Source organism: Macrosteles quadrilineatus, unplaced genomic scaffold (assembly GCF_028750875.1).
Source record: "Macrosteles quadrilineatus isolate MER2022 unplaced genomic scaffold, UCM_ALF_1.0 Scaffold_7__1_contigs__length_78375512, whole genome shotgun sequence".
Lineage (NCBI taxonomy): Eukaryota > Metazoa > Arthropoda > Insecta > Hemiptera > Cicadellidae > Macrosteles > Macrosteles quadrilineatus.
In genome coordinates this window covers 65488689-65505039 of record NW_026542600.1, presented here as the reverse complement: position 1 = coordinate 65505039, position 16351 = coordinate 65488689, and the positions used below count along the sequence as shown (strand labels likewise).

The 16351-nt window shown below is 34.8% G+C and overlaps 1 protein-coding gene across 1 annotated transcript; it reads left to right on the top strand.

Moving 5' to 3' along the window:
* Positions 1-1196: 1196 nt before the first annotated feature.
* LOC128997828 (serine/arginine-rich splicing factor 1B-like) lies at positions 1197-14827 on the top strand. The gene is made up of 4 exons (XM_054423574.1): positions 1197-1475; positions 7562-7746; positions 8816-8988; positions 13221-14827. Exons 1-4 carry the CDS (start codon positions 1312-1314, stop codon positions 13404-13406), a joined length of 708 nt encoding a protein of 235 aa, XP_054279549.1. The 5' UTR covers positions 1197-1311; the 3' UTR covers positions 13407-14827.
* Positions 14828-16351: the final 1524 nt, after the last annotated feature.

Sequence of the window (16351 nt, the reverse complement as noted above, 5' to 3'; positions counted from 1 at the left end):
ACCTTCTGGGTCATGTGAGACTTGTGTTATTGTATATTACGTGGTGTAATAATGCACATTTCTTTCCTTCTGACTGAAATAGTTTGACTTTAATGAAACACTCCCTTTGGAAAAGTGTAATCATATTCTCATAAACATCGCTAATGCAATTGTTTGTCCACTTTGGGCTGATTAAAATTATTTGATTTTTTAAGCGTAGCACGGATTAGGGTAACGGAGACAACATTCTATAATTCATCTACCAAAATAACCACATAAAAACAACAATTAAGTTTTAGTTTCATTAGTGTTTGTTGATTTGTTGGATGATTATAGATCCTGTGTTTTAATAAGGCTAACTGTAATATTAAACATTCTAGATGAAACAATAATGCACTTATCAGCATTTATCGTCTTTATAATCAATATCCAATCGTCAATGTAGGATTGATATTTACAGGATATCTGTTCGTAGATATCTTGTACTGAATATATGTTCAATATTTTTAGGATATTGCGTCTAAACATTTTATAAATATCTACTGAGAAACTTTTAATATCTATTAAATATCTATAGAATATCTTAACAGATATTTAAAGATTTCTTAGACTTATTTTAAAATATATTTAATTACATTTAGATATCTTTAGACTTATTTCAACTACATTGAATATTCAATGGATATCTAGTGCTGTTAGGGGAGCTACAGACGCTAAAACACAATTAAATTTAACTTTTCAGAAATCTGTTTGTGGTTTCAAATTACTCATTAAATGTTTGGGTTTAATTTTATTAATCACTTAAATTTTTAAAATTAGTCTTGAACCTTCATTTAACATTAAATTATTTTAATTTTATAGTTCGTCTTTAGTTTAAGACTTGTATCTCCAATTCTAAATAACACCCTAAAATCATAATAGTCTTAAATAATTCGTCAAAGTATTGACTTTTATTTTAGCTATGAATAATTACTTATTGGTTGTTATTACTGTAAATCGTTACGAACAATATCGCAAACCGGACCTCAAATGGACAACATGTAGACAATAATTGTATTCTATAGCCCCGCTGAAAGCTGAAAGGGACGTTCTAGGGACAAAATTTCCTAGATCTAGGGACAAAATTTCCTAGATCTAGGGACTTTTCGCCTAGAGTTGGTGGCAACTGGCAACACTGCTCTCAACCCGCCTTTTTTAGCGACTAGGCTAGACTGGCTACGGCATTTCGCTTCGCCTTTCGCCATCTTGGTTAATGTTCAATCGCTTTCCAATTTCCATAGTGTTGTTGATAATTATTAGCTTTGTAACTTACGTACAGTAAAATTTAACGCTATGTCTAGCCGTAGTGAATGCAGAATTTACGTTGGGAATCTCCCACCAGATATACGCACTAAAGACATTCAGGATCTTTTTTACAAGTTTGGGAAGGTATCATTCGTTGATTTAAAAAACCGCAGAGGACCTCCTTTTGCTTTTGTCGAGTTCGAAGACGCCAGGTAAAGTTTAAGATATAATTTCATTGGTTTCTTTAATTTTTTTTGCTGATTGATTCAGTTTTAGTTTTTTTTTTATTCTAGGCCCACCGAAGGTTTGACCAAGTAAGTTAGGTGTTGGCCTATCACGCCTAGCCCCCCATTGATATAGGCCTAGCCCTGTTTAATGGCTCACCTAAGCTAGGGTTCAATGTAGGCTATTTCAGAGCCAGAATGTCTAATGGCCAATAAAATGTGACTTAGGTGTTGTACTACTCAAGGAATAGAGGATAGGATTAGGCATTCTTTGATAAGACTTAAGTTAGGCTAGGCCTAAGCTATTTACTAAGGTTGCAGACTAGGTATAGGCCTAACTTAGGCCTAAGCGATACTGAGGTAATTGCAGACCCCAGTATTGCTCTGTCACTTTCAGTTTGTTCCATTATGGCTATGATCACGAGATATCGCAGGCCTAAATGTTATACTAAAACTTATTGTAATTGCTGCAACATATCTTAGTGTAAGTTAGGCCTAGGCTATTGAAAGGTTCTCTAAATTATTGTTGATGGAGGCACTCCCAACATCGCCAATGGTTGCGGTTTTAACTTACTACTAAGTTACCTTCGCCGACGTCAGTGGTAACTTACTTGGCCAGTTTCTGCATCGTTTGGGGGGTAGGCCTATCGCTTGTTCTTTTCGACATTTGTTACATCACTTGAGTCTAAAAGAAATTTCAGGCAACATCACTTATTGCCAACATACCCTAGGCTAGGCCTACATGGAACATGTTAGTCTTGCTGACATTCACAAAATCATATCTAGAAACTTACGGTAACTTAAAGGTAACCTTCGGCGTTTGTGACGACATTGCGAGCATTTCCAAGATTTGCGAAGACATCACTATATTTGACGACGTTTAAGTTACAGTGACATAAGTTAGTAAGCGTTAGGCCCTAATAGCGTTCGACGCAACATGACCCGTTAACTTACTTGAGCCCAAATCAATTTGATTGGTTTAGGTTGGCAATGCTTGGGAGGTAGCCGTAAAACGGTTTCACTGTGAAGTTTTGCCTTTTCATCAATTAAATGTAAGATGACAGGTTTTCCTCTCTCTTGGTTCGGTATTTTTAAGGAGTTCTTTTTCAAACATAGTCGTATCTGTAATTATTTCTTTTTTTGCAAGCCATTCTAAGTTACTAATGTATCTGTTTTTTGTTTCATGAGTTAGTTGGTACGGTACCGTAGTTTTTAAACTTTTGTTGAATGATATGAAGCGTTTACTAAAACTATTACCGTACTGCATTTTCCTTCAAAAAGGGTATTACATGCTGAAAATAGCTTAAGAAAACATCACCATTCATTTCGTTGAAAGATTAAACCCTGTTTTCCATGAATCCATCTTCACTGCCGAGATGGGACACGATGAGACGTATTCCTTTTCCTGTAGGTGTTTTTAAACCTGTAAAAGACCGTTTAGAAAAAACATCCATTCTACATTTTACTTCGGTGTCCACCCAAACGTTCTTCCGTACATGTCCCTCGTTAACCCAGGTCTCGTCTTAATAGCAAATCAGCCTTCCTTCTTGCCTGAACTTTTAATCTTGGTAAATAGTCCCATCGCCACAATATGATATCTTCTCAGTCTATGAGGAAAGCATTTCTTCCTCTAGAGGTTAACTTAAATCCAAGTCGCTTCAGAATTTTTAACAGCTAGGCTAGTTGTCCTTTTGAAGTTCGGTAACTGGGCATCTTCGTTGATGGCTTCCGAAACTTTGTTATAGGTTGGTGGAATATTTTTTTAAAAAAATATATGCACTTTTCTTCTGATTGCATACTTTGTCATGTCCTTGATTTTTGATAATAAAGCATCTGGTCTCTGCTCTTTGTTTAGATTGGATTTGAGTCCTAACTCTCGATTGCGTTTGTAAGTTCAAATTATTACGTAAACACTTAGTTTTCCTGCCAACCATACTTGCCAGTATAGCACTGTCTTTCAAAATCCCTGGATTTTCATCCAATACTGTCTTGTAAACGTTTATAACACACTTTTTTTTGCACTACGGTAGGCCTATACCGTCAACCGGGGTTAGATTGACCCCTTTTTTGATGTTTTTGTTGATTAATTTTTGTTTATATTGATTAATATTCCCAATATATTTTTTAAATGATAAACAGGTACTGTGTGAATACCTTCCAGTAATTATTTTGTTTTTTATAGTCATATGTTAGTCATAAAAAAAATAATGAAAGGGGTCAATGTTACCCCGTGTCTTGGGTTGACATTGACCCCCCACATTTATTATATTAAAATTATACATAATAAAGCACTGGGGTCAATGTTACTAGTGTACAATGAAACTTTGACCCCTGTAAAAGGGGTCAATGCTACTTAAGAACAATAGAGTGGTAACAACATCAAGGAGTGAACATAACAAATTTTTTTATGCACACACCTAGGCTATAATGATGGAATAAATTGAATTAGTAGCATTTTTTCTATCACATGATTAGGATGTAACACCTAGGTAAAACATCAATACTACAAGTTATTAGAGACTAAAATCATTAAATTTCCTTTACTCAAACCCTTCCAAAAAAGTTATAGAAAATGTTGTGCCCATCAGATTCCAGAGTTCCCGGCAACTTACCAATCACATCTAGGCTACAGATGGGGCAGAATAGAATACGGTACATATAATTTTCTTTTGGATGTAAATTTTTCCCCACATTAGTGAGTGTAAACAGAATTAGGCCTAAGTCACATTACTTCAACAAACTGTTCATTCCAGGCAAAGACCTGCTTAAAGTGTTGTTTTCCTTGCTTTCCACCGATTGCTTTTACCTCAACTTTATAGATACAAATAAAACAATTATAAATCAACATTTTTAATAGGTCTATCACATTATATACATATATCAATTAAATTAAATATACCAGAATCAATAAAAATGATGTGTAATTAGTAACTTGGAATTATAACGAGGGGTCAAAGTTATCCGAAGGCAAAAAAATAAGGGGTCAATGTTACAAGGCCTTGAAAAAGAATTATTAATTTATTAAATTATCTTTATTTGCTTGTAATAAGTGCTCAAATATTCCTAAAAACATATATATTTTACCATATAAAATCCTGACAGTGCCAGAACCAACAGTTTTTGCTGGGGTGAAAAAGTTTTTTGTTATGAAATTATACAGCTGTTTTGTAGATGATTTTATTATATTTTTTTTATTGTTATAAAACTAATTTCTGCTAAATATTATTTGTTTTCAAATTGCTGCCAACCTACTGCAATTTATCATATTTTTTATTTTCAATTTATTTATAACCTACTATTTAAAAAATAACATAATAAAAATAATTGACCCCGGGGTCAATGTTACCCCTGGGGGGTCAGAATTACCCCGCTTGACGGTATATTGTTTGTCCACTTTTATTTTTCCTAACTGGAGATAAAACATCCATCCTAATGCCTAGTTCACACTGTCCACAACTTCTAAAATAAATACTTAAATCACTATGATTAAAAATAGGGTATCTACACCTAATATTAAACGTCATTTTAAGCGACTTAATACACAGGGTTTAATGTTATGGTACGACAGCTGACAGCTGAATGAGCCATTGAGCGCAAAATGTTTGGATGGGAGACATGTGAAGAGAAAATTTTTCGAGGAAACGACTGTGAATCATCCCCTGAGTCATTGCACATGTGACAATCTGTCCCCAACCCCGTACCCTCATTGGCCCAAACCCACCCAGCGCAACGTCGTGAGGCAGTGCTTTACTTCAGACTCTTGACGAACAACTATATGGGTGCTTATTTTTTTAAAGCCATTACAAGATCTAGAAATTGTGGTTATCTCCATTTTGAGACCCTTTCTTTAATATCTTGAGGTCTTAAAGGTTGAAACCTCATCCTTGTCAAGCCTTTTTACAAATAAAAATATAGTAGACCTACTTCAGTTTAGGTAGGCACTCAAGCTGAACTAACTTTCTTTTACAAAATATATTACCAACGTAGCTTCCTATAAAATTTAAGCACACGACGACTAATACTATATTTTGCTTTACCATTTTCTAGGCTATATCTTGATGATCAATCTTTGAAACCTCCTACTTTTATAAAAACAAGTTTGTTTTGGTTGGTACAGTAGACCCCCTCTTAACCGACCTCGTATTAACCGATAATCGGATTATCCGCCTTCGATCGTAAAATAATACAGTTTGTTTTAACTGACCATGCTTTGAGAGCAGTTCTGTTTAACCGCCGCTTTCTAGGAATCTTTGTATTTCCGCTCCCACGCTGGGCGATGAGAGCTTAACTATACGCTTATCTCCACAGGATATGATGACTAAGAATAAGTTATTTTGTATTGATCACAAAAAATATAGCATAGCCTATTGTCAGTTTGTCATCATAGTTCGTAGCTCGACCACATCTGATCTGATTTGTTATCTGTTTGGCAAATCTATAACATCATAAAGTGCATTACGATTTTGAGAACTGATTATCTTATCGCTGGAGTAAACAAACAACGCAACTTGTTGGAAGGGCAGGGAAGGGGGGTTAACAACTCCAAGGTCAAGATAGTTTTGTCTTGTAACAAAATGGTTGCTTGTATCTTTAATTTCAACAAAAGGTTCTGTACTGTATTACGATGGATTTGAAAAGCATCAATTAATACTTTACAGTGGGTACGGTACTTATGTTAAAATAGGAATTTTATTGCCTCTTTCCTGGTATTATAATATATTCCACTGAAAGTAGGCCTATTTGACTTAACCGTGTTTTGTGTTTTTTCGTGACTTTTCTATCTCATTGAACATTTGGTCGCCATTTCATTGAACAGTATCTAACAGTATCAATACGAAAAAGGAGATAACAGTAGGGCCTAGTTTATTTTATAAATAATGCAAGTATGACTTCAAAATAATGATAATATAATTCCAAATGCATAGCACTTCATTATGTTATGATTTTAGGGATTCCCCGTTTTAACCAACCTTTTGAGTTATCCAACCTAGGTCCGGTCCCATTAGGGTCGGTTAAGAGAGGGTCTACTGTATTGTTAAAACATCATTATAAATCCAGGCCTATATTAGTATGTCGTCTATAGGTTTGAGAGAAAATTTCAAATGTGGAACCTCATTAATTAATGTCCTAGCCTATTTTTTATAACAAAACCACTTATTTGAGCTCATCTCGCCATAATTCTATTAGACTGAGGCCATAATGTTGTCTTATTTTCTCTTCATAATTCTCTTTTGCATTTTCCATGTTTTCTGTCATATTGGAAAATGAAAACAGTTTAAAGAAACATGTTCAGATCTATAAACAGACCTCACCTGCTTTAACACTTATTATCACTACCTGCCACTTTTGTGTCTTATCTTAATTTTTCAGTTCCATTCCAAACGGCATACATGTTATGTCTGTTTCATTTTTAACTCATTTTAATGGGTTTCATAATCTGCAAAGTAGTGGAAATGTATGCCCATGATTCAGTATGAATGGGTTATTGGGTTGTGGTATTTTATAATTTGCACTTAAGTGATAATGCCGCACCCCTAGGTCTAGCCTGAAGTAATGTGAAAAACAATCCCAGGCTCGTGCCTAGCGTCCTTAGGACAAAAAAAAAAAAAAAACTGCAGTACAGTAGGCCCTACTACATAGTATTGTAGTATCATCATAAGAAGTAGCCTATCAGATTTTTTAACTGTTGTTTGACAATTTAGCAGCAACCTACGCAGCTTGCCTCTGCTCTTATAGCTTGTTTGCAACTAAACTATGACCAATCTGGATTGGTCTTATTTCTTGTCGACGCTAGTGGCATTTTTACTGTAGAGGCAATGTCGAGTGTACTTCAAATAACGCTTTTAGGGAAAGCGGTCAAATTCCATTAAAGCTTTCTCTCATGGAAATCAAAGCATCACAAATTCTTGAAGCTGTTAATGAGAAATTCTAATGAATTGGCCTTAAATTTTGTTGTGTCTCACTATCTTCCACATATTGAATACCATTTAAGTAGCCTGTATTCAAAGTTGTGTACACAATATCTATTCCTCAAGTACAGCTTCCATTAAAGGTGGAATGTTTTACTCTTGCAGGGACGCAGAAGATGCAGTTCACGCTCGTGATGGGTACGACTATGACGGCTACAGGCTGCGTGTTGAGTTCCCTCGTGGTGGAGGACCAAGCAGCTACCGCGGAAGTCGCGGAAGTGGAGGAAGTAGCATGGGAAGAGGCCGTGGCCCCCCTGCACGACGATCTCAATACCGAGTCATTGTTTCTGGTTTGTATATTTCTATATTTTTATTTTATATCATAAATATTTGGTACCGTACTTATTTACCAACCCTCAATTCACCTACAACATTTAGAAAAATGCTTTAAAATTATTCTATGAATTAAATAATACAACTGTTTGCACAACTTGAGGAACTTTTTTAGCTTCCTGAAAGTCCTATTGAGACTAACAGGTGAGTATTTGGCTCAGTCGGTAACGTTACAGACTTCAAGTCCAAGGCAAAGATGTCGTGGGTTCGGATCCTGGTACTACATTTGATCAGTACAGTTCACCCCTTGCTTTGCTGGATACGAGGGTAGGAAAATTCAAGGTTGCCAACCTCTTTAAAAAAAGAAATAAGTCTAATGCTTTATTTCTAAGTCTAATGCCTACATTTCTCCAGGCTATTGGTAATTTTTTTCATTTTTTACTGTGGTGTTTCCGGATCAATTTTTTGAAAAATAAAAATGTTTAGTTACATGTTGTTGCCTTTTGGTCAAAGTTTTGTCCTCAATAGATTATGGACATTTCAGATATCCATTCATCATCAGATCATCGTATAAGAACTTTGTGTCAAAAGTTCAGAACAAAACACAAAAACACAAATTATGCTACGGGTACATAAATCAATAACTGACAGTTTAACATATTTTTAATTTGTCTATTCATTTGCGACACGTGCACTGACAGGACAGTAGGGTGTGCCAGATGTGTGTCAAGACTCGATTGAGGAAGGAAATTGGTTAGGCCTGCCACTAAGAATTAATTCTGGAACATTTATAGCTTGGTACAAAACATTTTATCGACCACTTGGATTAAAATAAAATCTCTTGTTTTAATACAATTGTTCTCAGTGGCCATACCTATTTTATATGAGTTATGTATCATCAAACTCCAAAGTTTCATTTTTGTTCTTGGTAGACCAACTTACATTTGATAGTTTCTATTAAATACCTTAAAATAGTGTAGTTTAAAAATTATTTTGTTAAAATACCATATTTTTCAGATTTGTAATCACTCAACAGTGCTATCTCCTGCTTAACTTCCATAATTAAGGTAAAACTTATGATTGCAGGTCTGCCACCTTCAGGCAGTTGGCAGGATCTGAAGGACCACATGCGTGAGGCCGGAGACGTCTGTTTTGCTGATGTGTACAAAGATGGCACTGGAGTGGTAGAATTTCTTCGTTATGATGACATGAAGTACGCCTTCAAAAAGTTGGATGACTCACGTTTCCGTTCTCACGAGGTTGGTGATAAATTATTTAAGTTGCACAAATACTTAGTTTTGGATTAAAAGATTATCATTCTACTTCAATATCTTTGCATCTCAAAGATCTTTGATTATATAGTTTAATACAACATAACATGTAATTCTTTGCCACTTTACATCGCTTCTTGGAACTAGACGCCAGAGTGATTCATTTACCAGCTACACGCTAATAGATGCACAATATAGGCCTAGATGCGGAAAATTTAAAGATTACAGTGATAGTTTATTTTTATTTTTTCTCCGTTAATCTTTATGATTTCTTCATTAATGTCCTTTTTTATAAGTTGATTTCATCTAACTTTCAACAAGATTTGCCAATGATTATCTTAGGCTAATTAAAAACTAGTGATGGGCCGATTCCAGAATTGGTCGATTCCGAAACCGATTCCCATTCCAGAACTTTGGTTTTGATTCTCAGTTCCGCAATCGATACCGTTACCAGTTATATATTCATTTAATAACACATATATGTGTGCTTCTCGGGATCCCTATAAATAAAGGAGCATGTAATTTTTATTTTTAATACAAACATAATAACATATTTTATTAAATTAAATAAAACACCAGTTTAGGTAGGTTTAATATTTTCACTGAGTTTTGTGTTTACATAAGCATTCATACATCTGGGCCTAGATTGAATGTTCCATATTGCTTGAGTTATAAACTCAAAGTCATCTTCAATATTGTCATAATCAATATCACTTAAATTAAGAATCACATAAAGTCTTGGAGTTCATCACATCACTGGAACGGAGATCATAACCCATTTTTGAACAATTCACTACACACTACGCATAAAATAGCAAATAGCAATCAACAACAAAACATTAACAACTCACCATTCTCAAACTCACGACAGCTGTTTCAGTTCAGTTAGAGAGAAACAACGTAAAGATAAAATCATAAAATACATCGCTATACGGCTGTCTCCAATAGCCACCATGAAGCCCTGAATTAGCTTAAATTAAAAGTTAGTATAAGTAAGCTTGGGCATTGATCACGCATATATAGAAATAACGAACAAAACTTACTTAAAACTTACAAAACACAACTTACAAAACTAACGAACTGCTTACAAACTCGCCAGATTTTTGCTGGGCGACACTCGTACGCATCAGAAAACCCATCCAATATGTGTGGTGGGCGACACTTATAGGGTTAAAAAATCAACCATTGATTATATATACTCACGAAGTGTGTTTATAGTCAATGATATTATACACTATGATCAGCAAGTTATCAAGCTCTTTAGCCGCTAATGAAATGTTCATAAAGCCTATCACGAGTTAGAAAACGTGAGTTATACTAGTACCATTAACTATATACACTTTGTACTATATTTATATATTCAATGCTTGTACCATGTGGCCAATCTGACAACATTGCGGCAAGTCATTTTTAAGCCTCTATCATTCAACCAGTGCTCTACTAGTTGTTAGTTGTACACGTCATTCATTGTGAAATGCATAGGCACACTATTTAAGATTGCAGTATATAACTATTAAGAATGTGAGCTAATGAACTTGGAGTTATTTATATTAGCTGACTTAAGAGTAGGTATATTCCAAATAAACAATGATGTGTTACTCTTTACAACCTTAAACGCCAGATGAGTTTTGTACCATAATTAACCTCACTTTTCACAATCGATATCAAGTACAATGAAGAGAAGTATCGAGTATCGGTGATTCTTTGATAACACTGGTATTGAGAATCCAAATCGGCCCATCCCTATTAAAACCCCCCCCCCCCTTTTTAAACCAAAGAAAAATCTGTGTCCTCCTCTAAACTTGTATAAAAAGAAGCAAATCTAGGTGTTGTGTGCTGTTTATTTCCACTCAAGTAAGATTTTGTTTCATATAAGTAGGCCCTAAGGGTAAAATGAGGGTTTATTTTTTAAACCCTCAAAAGTAGGACTATCAAAGAACGACCTCAGAGCTACAATTTAAATATGGAATAAAATCAAATTGTCTATACTGTACATCAGTCAGTACGTTTAGAATGTAATTAAAAACTATATGTACTATCTAAAACTTAACCTAAAGAAAATAAGTCTATAATAAAATAAAACATTAATTTTGGCATATAATCTACTGAAAAGTATGTAGCCTACAGGTAGTGACAACAAGTGGTACTTAACTGTTTTTTTTATCCAAACAAATGCTTTTCTTTCTTAATGTGATCAGGCAGTTAATTGCAAAATTTACCTCCGACATGGGTAGTTTTTCGCGAATTTCCCTATAGAGAAGTAACTATTACCGTAGGTCTCGTGGTAAGACTTAAGCCCGGGACCGATTCACTTTTTTATTTTGATATCCCCAGAGGCCAAAAACACTATTTGTTAAAATGTTTATAAATGTATATATACATACACGTCCGTGAACGCGATATTAGGGATGGGCCGATTCCGATTCTCAATACCTTAAATACCAGTGGTATCGAAGAATCGCCGATACTCGATACTTCGCTTCATTGTACTCGATACCGATTCTGAAAAGTGAGATTAATTATGATGCTAAACTCAACTGACATTGAAGGTTGTAAAGAGTGGCACATCATATTTTATTTGGAATACTCTGATGTCAGCTAATATGAATAATTCCAAGTTCATTATCCCACATTTGTAATAGTTTTATAATCCAAAATAGCTTGCCTTTGCATTTCACAACGAGTGCTGTTGCATTTCACCATGAATGACGTGTTGTGTTCAACTGACTGAGACGAGCAGACGACAACAGTGACAACTAAGTAGAACAGAACAACAGAACTCTAGTTGCCGCCATGTTGTCAGATCGAGGGCAATGTTGCCAGATGGTACAAGCATTGAATATAAATATAATACACATAAAGTGTATATAGTCAATGGTACTAGTATAACTCACGTTTTCTAACTCGTGATAGGGTTTATGTACATTTCACTAGCAGCTTAAGAGCTTGATAACTTTCTGATCATAGTGTTTAATATCATTGATTATAAACACTATTGGCCTATATAGTTAGGCCTAAATGTTTTATAACTTTTGGAAAGTTTTACAACAGTAAAATGACTTTTCGTAAGTTAGATGGGGTTTCAAAAAACATATTTCTAAGATCAAATAAAATATTTACAAGACACAAACTAACATAAATTAATTTCTTTGAAAATAATCTGTAAATAACAGTTTTATGTTTTAAAATAATGAAATATATCTTTTTGTTTCTACTTCCTTGTTTCATATAAAATTTTGTCAGCAATTGGAGCAACTGGTGTTTTAAGAGGGGAGGGGGGGGGTCTATGACCTTGAGTGCATCTTGCCTGGCTGTTGAGAGTGATTTCCAGAGTCTATCCACTATACTGTTTTTGAGTTTTACAGTAAATCAGTTTATACAACATATATTCTTCAATCAGTTCTCCACTTGTCATGTTGCTTCGCCTATTTTAGGCCCTACAAAAAAATATTCTTATGTAAAGCTGTAGGCCTACTAATGCTAATTAATTTCAATAATATATAAATTATGTATGATGTAACTAATAATGATATTGCAAGTGTGAGGTTTTTATACTTGGAGGTCAGGAGGCAGGGAATGCAAATGGATGATACATATTGCATGGTGGAGACATAGAATTTTTATTTTCTTCTTGCTTGCAGTCTTAAAGACAGTCAACAGGCCCTAAAACTGTAATATGTTAATTGATTTGTTTATGATCTTTTTATATTAAATTCCATTCAAAACGTGTTGTAATTTAGCTATTTAGTTATATCAACAGCTATGAAAATGGGAAAGATTGTCTTCATAAAAAAATGTTATTTTCTTCTTTCTTGCAGTTGAGGCAATTCCCAAGCTGTAAATGAGATATGAAAATGAAATAATATACATAAATACAATCTTTTTTTCATATTTTATCATAAACACTGATAGAAGTTAAAAACAAAAAATATCCGGTAATTAATGAATCTTGACCTGACCCAATTTTGGCCGAAGACCCGAGAGCCAAAATTATCGCCCCGACCCGAACCAAAAAAGTCGAACCCGCAGCACCCTAGTATTTTCATGTAGAACAGGTACCGTTATCAACCCATTTGGTTGTTGCCATCAATTAAATAAATAGTCAGTTCAATGCATCTGTACAACATCTGTTTGTAGGAAAGACTGAATGTGAGACTAGTGCTCGCATGTGCTGTACTAGGTTTGTAAAGGCACCACTATCACTTTGGGTTGTGTTGCAGGGTGAGACTTCATACATTAGAGTCAAGGAGGACTACAGTGGTGGTGGCGCCAGGGACAGTGTTGAGAGGGGGAGCGTGGACCGTGGACGTTCACGTAGCCGCAGCTACTCGCCACGTCGCCGAGGATCCCCCACATACTCTCCCGTGCACCGCAGCTACTCGCGTTCAAGGTCCTCCCGCTCCTAAGAACTGATAAAATTCCATATCTAGATATGTAACTGGACTACCGTATATATATCGGACAGTGTTTTTCTTTTGTTTAGTTTCGTTTTTACTTGTAATGATTTTGAATTGCGAGTGCTGGATGTTTTGATGGCCATAAAATAATCTATTTTGATTACTCAAATTTTGAGTCAAAGAGGCCTAAACTGAACTCTTTCTTCTTTGTTACATATCTATATGGCTACTTTTTCCTTGTTATTCCATGTACAACTGTGTGTGAGAAAAGGTGGATATGTGTTTATAGAGACTGAAGTTTACTGTCATTGTGATAGTAGTTAGTTTTATGATGTTTTGGTTTATATTATTATTCTAAATCCATCTTGAAAGTATAGTTGTGTTGAACACTTGAATTATTATACACACATTCAGTTCTTGCTTAATATTCAGTTTACTTAATATTAGAGTGTTTTTTCGACGATTTATTTGAAAGAAATATACTGTGTATTGTACTAATTTAAAAAAGAATTGCAATTCATATTTTGATAGTTTTTGAAATGCCATGCTCTGCATTTATAGTTGTGAAACAGCCTCATATTTTTTTTACAATTAACTTTTTATGATACAACTTACAGCTCCATTTTGGATATGAGTTATAAGCTGTAAATACATTTACTGTTAGATTTTCTCTGTGAATATTTAGCCAGTGAAGATAAAATGTGTTTTATTTGTACCAATACAAAATAAACGTATTTTAAAAAGGATCACATTTTCTCCAGGAGGAAGGATTCATTCAAGAGTGGATAATCCATTTGAGGGATGAAGGATCAAAAGGGACTTAGAATTTTGGATGCAAATTAAGATTTTAAATGACGATTCATTTTGGATGTGAATTAAGATTTTAAATGACAATTCATGATGAAAACCATTGGATGATAACTTTCCGCTTCAAACAATGGATGCTGCTATACCATTTTTCATGGAGATTTAGATACAATTATTTTTGTTAACACATCAGATCACAATTTATAGGCATTTAAAACATTTCTGCGAACTTTGTTAACTCGATAAAGTGTCAAACGATATCTTTCACTTCAGTCATTAAATGGTTTGTCCACAAGGATTTCCTAAGGATCACTTCATTTCCTGGAGGAGTATTATTTCCCGGATGGATCTCCTTTCCTATTTATCATCTCTCCAAGAGGATCCTTTGACATTCTAAGGATACTCTTATTATTCCAATGGAATAATTGAAGAGGTTTACTTGAAGGATGGACAAAGGATTTGATAGGAAGAGGATTCCTCTTTGGACTGGATTGTTCAGGATAATTCAAGAGGATTCTCTTGCCAATGGATGTGTCTTAGAGTGTTAAAAGACTAAAGACTGATTATGGCTGTGATGTAACTTTTTTCAAGTCTTTTTCTAATAATTAAATGGCTTAAAAACAGGCCTGTCTTTTTCTTTCAGCTTTGATAGTTATTTTACCCACAGAAAAAGCTACCATAGCTCAATCATTACATTACATAAGCCTACATACAATTCTATTTTTGATGATATCTTCTTTTTCTGAATTAGATCAATTTGGTTTTGGCTGTTGCTGTTTTTTTTTTTGTTTTTTTTTAGGTTTAAACTGAATACTACTGCAGGGTGTCCAGCCAACCTAGGAATTTAGATGACTGAGAATAAATCTGTTAATTGTATCATAGACAAATAGAATTAAATATAGACCGACAGCAGTGCTGCGGTTAGCACAAGTTCGTAAACATACAGCGCTACCAGCAGTGAATGCCAGAACTTATGCTAACTGCAGCACTGCTGTCGGTCTATATTTAATTCTATTTGTCTACGGTTGTACCTACGTGAATTTTGTAAGGTACCGGGAAATTTAAATTATTGAATAATTGTTAAAAACCCACCCGAAATTACTGATTTTTCCCTTTTTGCGTCATTAAAATCACGATTACGGGAAACAATCACAGATGTTGCCGCGATCATAAGAAATGATTCAATTGCCGCAATAGCAAGAAATCATAAATTTCACCGCGATTGTATATGGTGATCACTGATGTGGTCGCTATTGCGAAAAATAGTGACGAGTGGTGAAATAATCACTGAAGATGATCGCATATTTCCGCAATCATGTGATATCATCACAAGTGTTAGGACGATCACGGTATATTCTTCTCTTTCTTTATTTTCTATGCCAGTGGCATTTTACAAGAGGTCAACATAAAAATACAGTTTTTTTTTTATCTGACAGGAATTGAACCTGTCCCTCCCGATCCGAAGTCTGAGACGCTAACCACTACGCTAGCAACACACCCACAGTTATTTGTGATCGAGAAATAACTAAAGATAAGATCGCTGGAGACGGATGTTGGTGCGATTATAAGAATCCACCACATCTCTGGTTTCTCGGTGTTGTCGTGATCGTGAGAAATAATCTTAGAGGTTGACATGATCACCGGAAAGAACAGGTGTTGCCGCCTAATTAATGTAATCAAACGGAGAATCTAGCGTGATACGGTTTTAACGAATTCAATGCTAATATTCGTAACTACTTGTTCAAATCTGAACACACCCAAGACTAGGTTCTCTCGCCTGCCAAAGACGGGGTTTAGAACTCAATGACAAGTCTCGGGGTATTACAACGGTGAATTAATTAACGTAATAATTATTCGTTTAGTGAACATAGAAATCGTAATTTCAAAACTAATTAATTAAAATAAAACCAAACAATAGCCATCGCTAGTCACTGTCAGGCAGGAACTGGCGGGTCTCGACTCAAGTCGGTGAAATCTAAGTTGTTAAATTTAGACCTTTCTAATCGAATTCTGAAACGAAATTGAATGAAAATAAAGTAAAACGTAGAAATGGCCTAACTATTAGAATAGCAAACCTGCTTTCGTAATATCGGCGATCGGCGTATAGATTACGATGAACGTAGAGTGTAACGTAACGGCGTTTTTAA

Bases quoted from the DNA above. Each gene is read 5' to 3' on its own strand.
- LOC128997828 (XM_054423574.1), top strand. From the start codon at position 1,312: ATGTCTAGCCGTAGTGAATGCAGAATTTACGTTGGGAATCTCCCACCA. The intron at 1,476-7,561 runs GTAAAGTTTAAG...TTACTCTTGCAG, and splicing joins GTCGAGTTCGAAGACGCCAG to GGACGCAGAAGATGCAGTTC. The intron at 7,747-8,815 runs GTTTGTATATTT...TTATGATTGCAG, and splicing joins ATACCGAGTCATTGTTTCTG to GTCTGCCACCTTCAGGCAGT.